Source organism: Centruroides vittatus, unplaced genomic scaffold (genome assembly GCF_030686945.1).
Source record: "Centruroides vittatus isolate TY-2023 unplaced genomic scaffold, ASM3068694v2 scaffold_3315, whole genome shotgun sequence".
NCBI lineage: Eukaryota > Metazoa > Arthropoda > Arachnida > Scorpiones > Buthidae > Centruroides > Centruroides vittatus.
In genome coordinates, this window is record NW_027122703.1 from 2382159 (window position 1) to 2397827 (window position 15669).

Here is a 15669-nt window from a genome sequence, read left to right on the forward strand (position 1 = left end):
GAATTTTTTGGGGATGGTCCGTTCAAATGTGTCGGGCCCCATTCCTCTCCACCCGGCCGCCCCCATAATGGGCTTGCAAAAGAAGGAGGCCCTCGTTGCCCATGGGGCAGAGAGTTAAAGAAAAGATAGACTCAGTTGTCCAAAAGTGCTAGACAGTAATTTGTAAATAAAAGTGAACTCCAATTATTTGAAAAGTCTATATAAAATGCAATAATGGTCATCTTGATAATCTCAATCTTTAGAGGTTACATAATAACCGGATTTTGGAATTTAGTAGTAAATTCATAAAGCTAGTTGGAATAAATGTGTATATATGAAGCTTATGTTACATATACACAACTTATCTATTCTAACCAGTTTCTTTTATTTCATTGAATATCTAGCTTAAATACTATTTGAATGTAAAGTTAGGAATATATTGAAGATAAACAACTAGACGGTAACTTTTATTTTACAAAGAAAAATTCTTTTCGTACAATATTAGTTTGCATGGATTGAGAATATCATTATGAAAAGTAACAGCATTGTTTTGTAGTTAAAATATAGTCTTAAGGCTTTACTTGTTACATCATTTCTTGGTTTTCTACAAAACTTTTTACTGCTAAAAAGGAAATTTTAAACTATAAGCTGTAACAAAATTATTATCCTAAATTCTATAATTGCTGAGAAATGACAGTCTACTGTAGCAAACAAACTTATAGTACTATTGCTAATACTGAATACTGTTAATATTTAGAATATATGTAATCCCATAATGAAATAGGATTTTCAACTAGACAAACTTCAATTCTTATGCAGTTGATTATAGTAGCGCATTTTGATTAACTTTAAAAATTTGTAAAAAGTAAATCTGTTTTAAAAAGAGGCAGTTACATAAATGTTTTTACATATGTGTGTATTTTATGAATAACTGAATTCAAAAGTATTCTTTGCAACTTTAAAAAAATCACTATACTTTTTACATATATTTAGAGTAAAATATTAATAATAATTTTTGTCATATATATATCAAAACTATTTAAATTAAAAAATAAAAGGAAACAGATTCAAACTTTATAAATTTATTAAAGATTTTATACAATGATAGATAAAAATATTTATTTATAGAGAGAAGAGCTATATTATATACATACAGTACATTTATATATTTCTGAAACATCTTGATGATGAAATTTCATTCTGATTCTACAGATGTTTTCTGATCTTTTGGCTTTGCAGATCGAGCAAATTGCTATTTCTTGAATTAAGGCTTTTATATTTAAAATATAAAAATAAGTAAAAACTTTACTCAGTATATTAATGTTATATACAGTAGAATCTCATTTTAACAGATTGCTCAGGCCGCTGAAAATCATCCATTGTTTCAAGATAATAGTGAGGTTGTGGCCGAAGTTTTCGTCTGTAAAATGTGAATGTCGAACATCGCTTACAAGATAGTGACGCTTGATGTTCAACATTCGTGTTTTATAGATGAAAACTTCAACCGCAACCTCACTAGTAATTCCGTTATATTGCAAACAACAGATTTCCCACACACCTTGGAAAATATCCATTTTTTAATCCTCCACATATTAGAAATATATCAGTATTTGAAATTATTCAGTCTCTTGAGATCTCTATTCTTTATTCTATAGAAAAATCTATGTTACAAGATCATGTATGCTGTACATCTGTACAAAGCTGATAGAAACAATATATACTGTAAGCACAAAAAGAGGCAAATTAAGTATTCTCATTAGCACTTCATTTGTCTTCTTGATTTGTTGCAAAACTTGTCCATCTTGGTTTATTTTGATGCCACTCTTCTGCCTATTGAATACAACTGCTTGATAATAGCAGTGTCATGTACAGTGAAACCTGTTCATTTATGTTGAAACTCATCAGGAAGAGCTTTACAACTTTGAAAGACTCAATGGCCTTGCTAAATTTCGATACTATGCTTGAACCAGTGTAAGAATGGTGTTTTAGTCTATGTGGCTTTCCCTCAATTATATCAGCCTGCTGACTGACGACTCTCTTTGTATAATTCTTCAATTGTACATATCCCAGATGTAAGAAATGCATCATCAAACTCTAAAAATTCCCAGAAACACCTGAATATTAACTAAACATTGAAAAAAATGTGAAGTTTACTATAAGTGAGGCTAGAAAAAAAATCCATTATTCTGATGAATCTTTTATTCTGCAATCCATTAAAAAGAGATTCTACTGAGATTCTATATTAAAATGAGATATACATGTGGTGCCCATCCCCCACGCTGATATGACTTGGTCGAGTCCGATGTTGTGCGCAGGCAGGAAAAAAGACAGATTGTTAGAGAAAAGAAAAAAAGAAGCAATAACGTGTCCGCTTCAAGACAATTAATATCTATTTAATAATTAGTACCAAGATGGTTTGTTTAGTGTTCTTCGTTTTGTAATGTTTTCTGTATTGTATTAAAATATATGCCATTATATGTCATAAGCTCTTCATATTCTTTCTTAAACTGCATTCTGCATATGCTTCTTAATGCTCAGCTCAGCCATCTATAGATACCACATATGTATATCATGTAGAAGGTTAAAAGATTGGGAAAAAAATCACTTTAATTTTTTTACTCTTTCTACCATGAGGGCATGAAGAGAACATTCATTAATTAACCATCATAGCTTTAACCAAGCTCACAATCAGGATGGGTGGATAGTAAGGGACAGGACCCAACAAATCAAAGTCAGATTGTCCAAAAAAAAACTTAAGTTCTTTACCTGGATTTGATCTCAGGTGTCCCATAGTAATAGGCTATGGGGGACATGAGATCCCCATATCCTACAAATGTCTTTACTGCACCACCATCTTGTCTAAACTTTTTAATTTTTATTGACTATAATTTTTTGTATAAATCAATAAAAACACTAAATATATTCATTCAAAAACTGTATTATTATAGAAAATGTTAAAATTTCTTCAAAACAAACACTGATTAATTCAATCTTTGTAAACTACACATTATATCTCTGTATTAGCAAGAAGACAGTTTATATTAAAACTGATTGTAACCTCTTTGATCATGCACATATTCCCTAGCAGATGGCATTAAAAATTTAATGCTTTTTCTATAGGAAATCCTTTTCCAAATATTCTTGAAAGTGAAAGCAGATAGAACCAAACAGTTTTCTGTGTTAGGATTCTATTTAATTCTTCTATTAGCATAAGGTTCACAGTTTTCAAAATCAATTTTGTTAATTTTATACAAATTTTTAAAGTCGTAAAAAATTTGTAGAAAATTAATGAATTTGATTTCAAATTTTAATAATAAAACCACTGATTATTAATTCATTTCTCTAATTACAAACAAAGATATATTTTAACTTTAAAAATAGCTTTTAATATAAATAAGTTCTTTCTAACAGCTGAATTCTCTTATAGATTTTTTACTCTAATAAAACAATTTCATATTATTATTATTAGTAAATTCAAATTCTTAACATTAATAATATAAAATCTGTCGTGCATGTGTGTGAATTCCTTATAAGTCCTGCAATTTTTATCCTATCCAGATAAAATTTTGGTTATATTCGTTTTATGTTCTGACGGAAAGTACAGGCTACTTATTTTGCAGAAATATTAGCTATAGAATAAACAATTTATTGATTTTGTATCAGTGATTGCACTTACACTGCAGTGACATTAGTGACCTCATTTAGTTCATGCTTGACGACAGTATTTCCCTTAAGATGCATTTTAAAATATTTTGGCAAATGGTGTATTTTAAACTTACTTCATAAATTTAAAATTTAAACTATAAAAAAAGATAGCTGCATTGCGTCACTTTCTAATGTTCTATTATCCAATCAGAAGAAACAATCTAACACACCTGTTATTTAAAATGTACTATCACATTTCAATGGATGGTATAAGCTATTGAATTAGTAGAAATATTAGTTACTCTTCTTGAATTTCTTGAAATCTGTACTCTTCTCAATTCTTCAATCTCTACATTCTCATAAAAGTAGAGATTGAAGAATTGAGAAAATAACTAGAAATTTTTCCATCATACTTAATGGGAGAATTTCTAGTTATTAAAATAAATTTAAAAATAAGTTTCCTAATTCTTTTTATTTTTTTAAAAACCTGTAAACAAAGGATACCACAACAAGAGGTTTTCCACTTAAAACATAACCATTTGTATCCTTTAATGCTTGAATTGCCTGTTCCTCTGTTGCTAAAGTTATGAAAGCTTGACCTTTCATTCTACCTTCTTTCATCAATCGAATATCAAACCTAAAACAAATCATAAAATAAAATAAGTAAGTAATTATTTACTTAAAATGTCAGCAATTAAATAAAATTGTATTTAATTTAAAATATTTTATTTCTTTTAATCTAAGCCGTATTTTTCTTCTCAAAAAATATGATGAAATTTAAGTACATGAGATTAAATTTTAAACTAATATTTTTGAGTATTAGTAGTAAATACATAAATGTAAAAGAAAGAGGTTTATTTTGCAATAAGTAGAAAAGTAACATTTATTTCTTATATATCAACTATTTCATTAAATGTGTTTTGAATGCTTGAAACACTAAAAAAGTATGTTGACATATTTTTCTGTAATATTAGATGATGAAGTAATATTAAAGTTTCAAATTTCCGATTGCCAAACTCCAATTCAACTTTGAAATATTCTATTATGGTGTTATATAAATTGCATAACTAGACTATTTCATTATATTTTTATAATTTATCAACATTTTTCCTATGACATTTAAGTTTTAAGCAATTTTACTCTTAACTTAAAATTTAAGGTCAGAATAACATTATATTTTAAAATTTTTAAACTCTTGAGTAGTGTTTTCCTCAACTAGATTATTATAGAACACAAAATGAATAATAAAAATCCTAAATCAAGCCATACTACTACTTTTAATTCTATATACAGTTAAAGGATTAATACAAATCAGTAAAATATTAGATTGCCATTCTATTTCCTTATTTACAGAAAAGTACAAAAAATTCAGTCCCCCTTGTTGCCGAGGTCAAAAAAATAGCTCTACAATACATTGAAGCTTTTAGTAAAGAAAACTGTGTAGCAGTAGTTAAGATTAATAGTATTTAAAATAACCCTTGAATTTTATTAGAACGCACTGTATATACTGTACAGTACATTAAAATATCAATTTCTCAATAGAGAAAACAATACCATAGTAGGGGTGTGTTCCTCTTTAGAACAGTTTTAACCAAAGAAATAGAAAAAGATAATGGAAATCTTCTAGTATGGACGATATGACACGTTTTATAATTAAATTATTTTTTTCCTGATATCTCTAATTTTAATATCAGGAAAAAATACACAAAATATTTATGAAAAAATAACAAATTAATACTGTTTGTGTTTATTAATAAAATAATTACTTTTCATTATACAGAATGTCTGAGTTAATAATAACAAGAGAAAAATAAAATTAATAGGATAGATAACTGTACACATATGAAACATTTATATGTATTTTGATGTATTCCAGATATTACTTTTGTAATTTAATTTTCATATTAACATAATTTAAATTATTAATACAATTTTGTGCACTTTATTTTGTATTTTCAAGGGGATATATCATCATGAATTTGAAGATTAGTATTGTATAGAATTTTGCCTCTGATCGCATAATATAAAATTCAAAATTTTAACAACATTTTGCATTTAAAGTAACAATTATATTCATAAATGTAAACTGACTAATCAAATCTTAGAGCTTTAATATTGTTACTTTATGGATTTTCAAAAGTTTAAAATCTAATGAACAAATCTGTGATCAGGCAACTTACTGAATTATTGGCTAATGGAATTTATGAGTTTATTTATATGTCTATTTATTTGGAACTAAGCATTCACATTGTATAAATTTCACTATAAAGTTTAAATCACATGTAAGCATTTTGATTATTGATAATGACTAGTTAATCAGTATATTGATCATTTTCATTCCAAAATAGATAGAAATGGCAAACAAGGGAGAAAACTAAAGATTTTGTTATAGGAGTTTTAAAGTTATCAAACAAAAATCATGAAGGAAAGCAAAAAAATAAAAATCAAAAATTGTGAAAGAATTTGACATTACATTGAGTACTCTCTCTATATACATATCTGAAAAACAAGGAGAAGAGTTTGAAAATCTTCAATGAACAACAGAATTAGACAAGAATTTTCTTTCCAGTCTGATTCTGATTTGGAAAAGAAAGCAGAAAATGATTATCCAGATGCTAAAAAGTCTATGTTGAAGTGATATGTACAGTACAGTGTAGGAACAAGAATATTCCTGATAATGGAAAAATTCTTAGAAAAAAAGCTGAACAATTTGGACAACAGTTAGGACATACCAGATTCAAAGCAAGCAGCAAGTGGCTGGATAAAGAAGCATAGAACAGTTTCCAATAAAATCTATGGTGAAAATGAAGAAGTGATAGCGAAAGATTACGTGAAGTGATTGAAAAGTTTACCAGAAATTGCAAGAACTAAGACCCAGATGATGATATCAACATAGACGAGCTTATGTTTTAAATGTCTGCTGAACGAAACAGATGGATTAAAGTCATATCACAGAGGTAAAAAAAATGCAAAGAACATGTAACATTTCTTTTGGGAGAAAACATGACAGTTAACAAAACATTACATGTCATATTTGCTCCCAAATCTTTAAAGCCTTGATGTTTCCATAACAGCAAGATGTTACCAACACAATATGCAGCAAGTAAGAAAGCATGGATGACGTCAAAGCTTTTTTCTAACTGGTTGAAAAAGTTAGATACCTGCATGATTGCCAAAAACAGAAAAATTATTCTTTTTATTGATGACTGCAGATGACTACATTTCATCTTTCCCATTCTTAAAGCTATAACAGTTCAATTTTTACATCAAATTTAACTTCTAGATTTCAACTGTAGATCAGAAAATCATTCAAAACTTTAAATTATAGTAGAGAAAGCTTATCCTATAAAAGATGTTGTTTGTTACTGAAGATTGATCATGCTAGTTTGGAGTGAAACTTCTAGATGCAATGCGAATGATTAACAAAGTTTGAAACAAAGTTCCACAAAGTACCACTGAAAATTGCTGTACAAAAATAATTTTGGCTAACACTTTGAATAAAATCAGAATTTTTGTCTGTACTGTTCAATGCTGTTCATATATCCTATATCCCCTAAATTTGTTTATTTAAGATAACATATATCATTTGTAATTATAAGTAATTAACTTTCTGCATAATAAGATCCGCAATTTTGAATATCTGTATATACATATTTTATTCCCATAAATTTAATTTTATTTTAAATGCAAAATGTATATAATTAAACAAGTTCCTCCTAGTGCCCACAGGATAGAAAAAGTCAAAAATAAAACTGAAAATAAACAGAAGTTTTCATTAAAGTATTTAATGAAAATATATTGATACAAACAGTGTTCAAAATAAGCAATGTAATTATAAAAGAATTTAAAAATTCACTGTTGATCTCATAAGACTAAATAAACACTAACATTATCTACATTCTATATATTAGCATCTCCCCTTATCCTTTTAATTACACATATTTTTAATTGATTTATTCCTGTTTCTTTTCCTGTAATCCTTACAAGTTTGAGAATTTCAATATAACACAAACAAAGAAAGGAAAACTCACTGAGTTCAGCATTAATAGTTTTTGTATTGCTAGCACTTTCAATGAACTTATATTTGTTGTCGTCAGGCATACAGAATTTAAAATCGAATACAAATGTTCCAATGTGAGTGGAACAAACATTATTTAAAATTAAAAATTAAGAATTAAAAACCGTTACAAACATGTTATAAACTTTGATTACACTCAATGTTATGACATCATGTGGTGCATGCGTGCATCCATGTTAACAGTGTGACAGCACATGTAAATCACTATTTAACCATTTACATAGAGTAACCCATTTGTGGAGAAGATCAAGTGTTGCATGGTTTTAAGGTTGTTGTATGGGACAGATTCCCATATAAAGATGAATTTACTGTTGCTACAGCATCTGAGTTGTGTTGTTTGAGCTCATAACTGTATTGTGTCAATACAACACTTCTAACATCCAAAGATTTTCAATAACAATGACTTTAAGACCTTTTGATGTTAAAGTGCAGTATTGAAATTCTTAAACTTACTTATAAGGTTACAGAGAAAAGAAAGATAGAATTACATCATCTCTTATCCACATGATTTATTCCTGTCGACTCTTGGTTGATTCAGCAAAGTAAACGAAACAAAAAACTTTAAAAAATAAAAAATTTATAACAATGAATAAAAAAAATCTCTAGATTTATTTTCAGATTTTGTTTAGTTTATTTTTGATTCACTACAAAAACTGTTTATTCTTAAAAAAGCAAAGATTTAAATTTCATTTGTAACTTATTAATTAAATTTAGAATTATTTTAATAAGTTATTAAAATTACTTACATATTTCTTTCAGTTGTTGAAGTTCGATCAATATATCTACCATAAACATATCTGAGATCCTATTAGTAATGCAAAAGAAAAAAAAATAAAGTTGTCAACCTGTCAAGTGCAATGATAAATAACATATGATAAGGAAATTATTTCTATAAAATTATATAATAAAAAAATAAATCTATTTTTGGAAAAATTCATTACAAAGAATGTTAAAAATTTTAATTAATTGAATATCCCAGTGAAATGAAAAAATTATTTCAATAATTTTCTGCATTTTTTACTATTTTAATAATAGTAAAAAATGCTATGAACTTTATTATAGAATTTAATTATAATTTAATTATGAACTTTTTATTTTTAAGTGCCTGCAGGCACTTAAAAATAAAAAGTTCATAATCTGTTATTCTTAGAGATGTTCTGATACCACAAAAGTATCGATACCGGTATCATGAGTAGTTTTAAAGTATTGATACCAGTATTGATATTGGTATTGGCCTTAAAGTATCAATACTGGGCAGTATTGGCATCGAGTATCAAAACTGAAAATTTTGCTGGCTGTCACCGTTCAGTCTGTCATGTCACCTTCCAGTTGTTTTTAATGCTGAGAAGGTACTGTACTCATTACAATGAAGGTTGAGTGGGCCCCAGAGCAGCGATGATAAAAAAAATATTAATTTATCATTTTGGTGATTGGCTATTCTATCCAATTTTCATTAGATTTGTCACGATTGACACAGAAGACAATTCTTACTTCATATAATATTTATTTAAATCAAAATGCATTTCAGACTTTTAGTCCCTCTTCAGTCAATTTTACTATTGTTTATCCAACATTTATTTTACAATAAATTATCAGTTTAAATATGATTTCTTGTTATATAAAATCTTGTAAACTCTTGTATATTTATACATTTTAAAAAAACAACTCATTAGTAACAATCTCATAGAACCTTTTTTTACAAATAACAACATTTAGGTGACAAACTTATTAAGTTATTATAATGTATTTAAGTATAAGATACATAAATATTTATGCTAACTTTCTGTATAGCTGATTAAAAGTATTTTAAATTTAAATATGCAAACAAGGAGTTGTAAATTTATTTCATTAATCTTGAAAATTTACTATTTAAGTTCAAACTTATGTGTACACAGAAGCACTAATTGTAATGATAAAATTATACAGAAAATATCTTTATGTCAGGACATGACTTGCGGGCTTCGTTACATAAATTAAATAAAAAACTATATTTGTATAATTCTATCACTTATTTTTAATCATTAATACTAATTGCATGATTTAAAAACATTACCTCTTCAGAAACTTGTTTTGCAAGATTTTTTATATACAGTCTATATGTGGGTTGTCCAGATTTATAATTTTTAAATACGGGAAGATGTTTCATTTCTATCAAGTAAAAAAAACAATCTGAATTTATATAAATTCTTTGAAGTATATTAAAGTATACCAATACTAAAAATTACCACTTTCTGAACATTTTTTTCGTTTAAGTTCTTGCAATGTAATAAATTTAGATTCTCTCCATATATCTTCCATATCTTCATCTTGATTTGTTTCTGCATCTTCATCTGTTTTATGTGGAGCAATAGTACCAAATCCTCCTTCTTCAACATGTATTGGTTCCTTATCTTTGGCTACATCATCTGCAAAAATTAAAACATTAAAATTTTAATTATATTTTATTAAAATACTAGATAAATAATATTTAAATAATGTTTAGTCTTAGTTCTATCAATTCTATTAATTTTTTTATGTAATCAAAAACAGGATTCTGAGTCTTCATGAAATTAGAATCTTGTTTAACATTATTATAAATAAATTTATTTATTTATAAATTTTAATTTCTTTATTAATTCTTAAAAAAACATTACGACATCCTCAAGAAATAGTACAATATATATTTTATTATTTAGTATTAGTTTTCTCTGTAAATTTTGATAATGTATATTATAGAATGATTAAGATACATTTTTTAAAATTTAAGATGTAACAAAATAAACATATTTCTACATCATAATTATAAGTATAACAAAAAATAGCATTATTGAAAAAATTAATTATTATGGAATGTATGTGTAATCTTATTATATATTCTAGCTAAAAGATGTCATATTTCTCATCTTTTCAAGCTATTCAAACTAATAAAATTTGGATTTTATAAGTAGTCAGTATAAAAACTCTAATTCAATCTGTTTTAGTTCAGAAGTTGTAAAAATATAAAGACAGTTTTATTTCTCTAGTCTGCTAAATTACAGTATTGTTTAATTGGAATTAATATTTATATTCAAAGCTACGACTTGAATATATACAAAAACACACAAAAAGAATTACTATTGCTTAATTTATAATATTTACATAAAAAATATATTACTAGTTAAAATTATATGAAAAATAAAATTAATTTATTTTTCGTGTAAAAATTTAAAATCTGTTAATCAATTTAAACGACTGCATTTCCTATTTAGAACACAAATTTTATTAGGATTATAAAAATAAATAACAAACCATTTTCATCTATATTTTCTGCTTCGTTTGAAGGTTTTAAGTTGATCTGTATCTTTTTTAAAGTTTGATTTTCTGATGGAACGTCAAAAACATCTGTATGAGTTAAAACTGGTCCTGTAGTTGTCTTTGGAAATGATGTAACTGTGGTTCCAAGTAAATCCTTTAGTTTAGGTTTTTTAACTTTTCTTTTCTGCTTCTTTAATTGCCTTTTTACAGTTGTTGGCTGTTGTCTATAAAAACATTAAATTATTTATTTAATCATTTTAGGAATCTATAGTTAAAATCATCAAATTAATGTTAATCATAGCAACTAGATTTTTAAATTGATTTGTTTGGTTATGCATTTGCTATTTATTAAAAAATTTCATAATCATAATGAAATTAATTGATGATAAAATTATGTTTCTCTATCATTTAATTCTTTGTATATATTTTTCATTTGTTATACAAAGTACTGCATATGATATAAAATGTTTGTTTGGTCTTTCAATATAATTATGAATATTAATAAAAAACAGTCAGCCTCAAAAGGTAATATCACATGTCTGAATTATCTAAACACTATACAATATGACTTCTAAAATGTTAATATGAAAGGTTAAATTCAAACTAATTCTTACTTCAGGTAATAAAAGATATTGAGAATCATTAATTAACTTAAAAATAACCATGTAATATAAATATAGATAAGAATAATTACTTTTTAAGTTCATCATCACTTTCTAATTCAGATTCTTCAGAACTTGTCATGTCCATTTCTTCTTCTTCTACAATATCTTGTTCTAAATTCTCTTGTATGTGTATGTCAGGCTGTAGTGGAGGAGCTTGAGTAACTGGCCCAAATGGAGGAGGTAAATTCATTTTATTCATTAAATGCAAGACCTATTAAAGAAAAACTTTCCATATAGTATTATTATACTATTAAAACTATTAATACTCAAAAGCTGTAGGGTATTACAATTCAAAACATATTTAAGTTTGCTGAGTCGGTTTTCTGTATTAGGAATTAACAATTAATAATTGTTAACTGTTGCAAATTTGCAGTTGTAACATATCATTGAATTTTTATGATGTTATGAATAGATTAATAGATGTATAAGTATAACCATGATTTTATTTTTATAGATTTACAGTTGTACAGAAGAGACCCTTTGAATTATACAATTAATTGGTTCCAATAAAGTATTGTGTAAAATGAAACGATATAAAGCAAGTTGACTAAGAAAGGAAAAGTAAGAATACATTGCCAAAATAAAAAATAACTATTTATCTAAAATTTAAAAAGAAATATTTTAATTTTTTCTAATTGTTACATCTGTAACTAATCATTTAACAGATTATAAAACAGATGATACAAGAACCAATGTATGGATTGATTTTTCATTACTCATTTGAAGGTTGTGGGTTTACAAATTGACAATTTTCAACTTTAAAAAAAAAGACATAAAATCCAAGTATTTTGTGATTAAAAAAATGTATCATCTTCAGCTAGTGCAGCTAATAAACACTTATGACACTGTTAAACATATAATGACTGAATCCTACATATAGATATATGATTTAATTCAGAGTCTATTTTAAATTTTTGAAATCATGATATAGTAAAATTATATAAAGTGAGATTGTATATATAAACAAATATCCTTTTTAATATGCTATTTCACTACATATAAGATAAATTATACAAAACAGTAAAATTAAAATTATGCACTACAATAATAATTAGAATTAAATAATAAAGAATTACATATAATATTTTTTAAATGACCTAAAAGTATTTGAAAAATGTGAAAAGTTGCCAAAAAACAGTTATAAATGAGTAACATACAAACCAATTTTTTTTTTTGTAAAATTATTGTTCTTTAACTTCCAGGGACACTAAAACAACTCAAGACTATATTTTCATACTTTTAAAAAATACTGTCAATCAAGCAAATTTTAAAAGTATGTTCACATATTAGTATGAAATATTAGCTGACATTTAACAGTTTTCAATATGGAAATTTTCAGTAATAACATCATTAAAGCAACGAAATTATCTATCTAAATAAAATATCAAATAAATATATAAATAGTATGTTTTTAAAACCTTACATTGTCATTATCTTTACATTAGTTGTAGGTACTGTACTGTATTGTACAACTGGCACACATAATAATAATCTACATGAACTAAATTTTGATGAATATTGAATAATCAATTAAATAATTATCAATTTAAATAGCTGTCTATTGAATTTGAAAATTTCTGTATAAATATTAAACTTTAATAAATTTGCCTACGAGATTCTAAATCAATCTATTGTAATGGCAGATCCAGAAAAACCCAAAGGAGACTTAAGTCAAAAATTTTAAATACAGTGGAACTTCACTTAATGAGCAGAAGAACAGAAAAACAAGCTATTTTCAAATTTTTCATATTTCATATGGCATTTTTTTCAAGCTAAAAAAAAGTACAAGCAAAAAATACATGAATTATTTATTAAATTTACAATTTTAATCTAAATAAGTAAAAATAAAATATTTCAATTTAAGCTAGTGGAAAGTCAATAAAAATATTAATGTGTCTTTTTAATCAAGCAAATATATATGATTTGTGTGCTTGTGTGTATGGCACACTCCTCACACACACAAAACTAAATTAAATTACATTTTCATAAACATTTACATTTATACTTGAGTATCAATATTTATATTTTCTATAAAAATCAAAGATCAAACTTACAGAGTTCATAGCAGTTTGTCATTGTAAATTTCCATGAAATTTCCATGTTATCATAGAAAATTTCCAATACTATTAGATTTAAAGCTTGTTTTGTGCTTAAGACAAAATTATTAAGTTCATAATATAGCAATAATACAAAGTTCTTTGTAAACTCAATAAGAAAATTATAGAAACTTTTTGTTTCTCTGCAAGTTCCATCTTTGATTAGTTAAAAATTATCAGTATTTTCACAAAATTTAATTATAATAATTAAACAATTATTTTACCTTTGTTTTGATAGAATTGATAATATCTGAATAATTGAATCGATTTTATTCTTAAAAATTTTAATTCAAACATTTTTAAAAGTAAAATTTATATAGGACAAAATTATGAAAACTTTTCAAAAAAAGGTAATTTAATACTTTGTCCATCTTCCTTTTGCTGTCAAGAAGAGGGCCAGACTATTTGGGTAACTGATTCAAGCAAAACTTGATGAGCATGTAGCCCTATACACAAACACCTACTCGTCCAAATAATAGGACCCACTTCTAAAGCGTTTCCAAAAAAATGGAGCTTTCAAAACATGGGAAATAATAAATAATAGTAATAATAATGCTAATGTATGGTAAAGTATAAAATAATTTTGAAAAAAAAATAACAAAGCATGTACTGGAAACAGAATATATTAAAAAACTACACCTTAATCAATCCAGCAAAAATTCAATATAATAAAAAAACAAAACGTTTTCAATCGTTTTTAACGAACCTTGACAGAACTGTGCTAGGCACATACATAAGACAACAAGATGTTAATGTCCAATGGGATCAGGCAGCTATTATCAAAACATCGACGAATAAGCACATAGTGAAACATCTTGAGAAGTTGGAAATCTTCAAGGTGCACTCGAGAACTGGTTGTATATAAACTATAGGGATGCGAACGCATTGTCTACTGCTTGATGATCATTTTACAATAATTAATGATGCTAACGGATTACACTAGTTTCGATGTTATATCTTATATTATTTATTCTTTTTTACTATATTTTGGCCTTATTTACTTATTTATTTATTTATCTATCTATATTTCAGCTGCAAGGGCATCTTTTGTTAATTTTTAATTTTTTATATTTATTCCAAAATCATTTTATGTTCCATTTTTAATGTTCTATTTTTTCTGTAACTGATGAAGATCATTAAAAATCATTGAAAACATTTTTATTGTATTAAATTTTTGCTAGATTGATTAAGGTGTAGTTTTTATTAAAAAACTACACCTTAATCAAAAAAAACCTTAAAAAAAACTAAACCAGCAAGGTCAAACGTATATTGTGTAGCTCCAGTACTTAGCATCTTCACTTGCCTATCACTGTTATAAAAAAAGGTAAAACTTCCAAAGACCAATAAGCTAAACATTCAATTTTTAGAGCTCCATTTTTCAGATATGCTTGAGAAGTGGATCCTATTATTTGGACAAGGAGCTGTTTGTGTTTCGTGCTACATGCTCACCAAATCTTGTCAAATCAGAGACTCGAATGTCTGGCTCTCTCCTTGTGAGACAAGTGTAGCCAATGTCACATGGTTTCAGTTAAAGCATGATACTTGAGATTCGAGGGTTGGATTGGATGTCACGCTGATCTTTTGTTTACGCAAGAAAGGAAGAAATTATCATAAAGGCATTAATTTCTTCCTTTCTTGCTTAAAGCATTATACTCTAGTCTTGCTTCTTCATCAGCAGTTTTAAATGATGCAACATCCTACTTTGTCTCTGTTACTTTTTCATTCATTTTATCTCATATATTTTCTATAGGGCTATCAGGACTATTTTCTGGCCAGTCTAATAATGGAATAAACTATTCTTCAAATCAATGTTTGGTTGAACCAGCTAAATGGCATAGTGTTCCATCCTACTGATAAATAAAATTCAAAGTTTCCCCCATCTTCCACACCTGTAATAAAACTGAGCAGTGGGAATTAAATGATCTAATACTTT

At 26.3% G+C, this 15669-nt stretch overlaps 1 protein-coding gene across 2 annotated transcripts in view; it reads right to left on the minus strand.

Annotated features, from left to right (window-relative positions):
• Window positions 1–1057: 1057 nt before the first annotated feature.
• Window positions 1058–15669, minus strand: part of LOC136988430 (RNA-binding region-containing protein 3-like) — a 45934-nt gene continuing 31322 nt past the window's right edge. For both annotated transcript variants that reach the window (XM_067286273.1, XM_067286274.1), the window contains exons 6-12: window positions 11670–11851; window positions 10970–11199; window positions 9928–10107; window positions 9756–9850; window positions 8449–8507; window positions 4129–4261; window positions 1058–1231 (exon numbers count right to left, since the gene is read on the minus strand). In XM_067286273.1, the coding sequence (XP_067142374.1) occupies window positions 1175–1231; window positions 4129–4261; window positions 8449–8507; window positions 9756–9850; window positions 9928–10107; window positions 10970–11199; window positions 11670–11851 (936 nt within the window). In that variant the 3' untranslated portion in view covers window positions 1058–1174. The remainder of the gene's footprint in view (window positions 1232–4128; window positions 4262–8448; window positions 8508–9755; window positions 9851–9927; window positions 10108–10969; window positions 11200–11669; window positions 11852–15669) is intronic.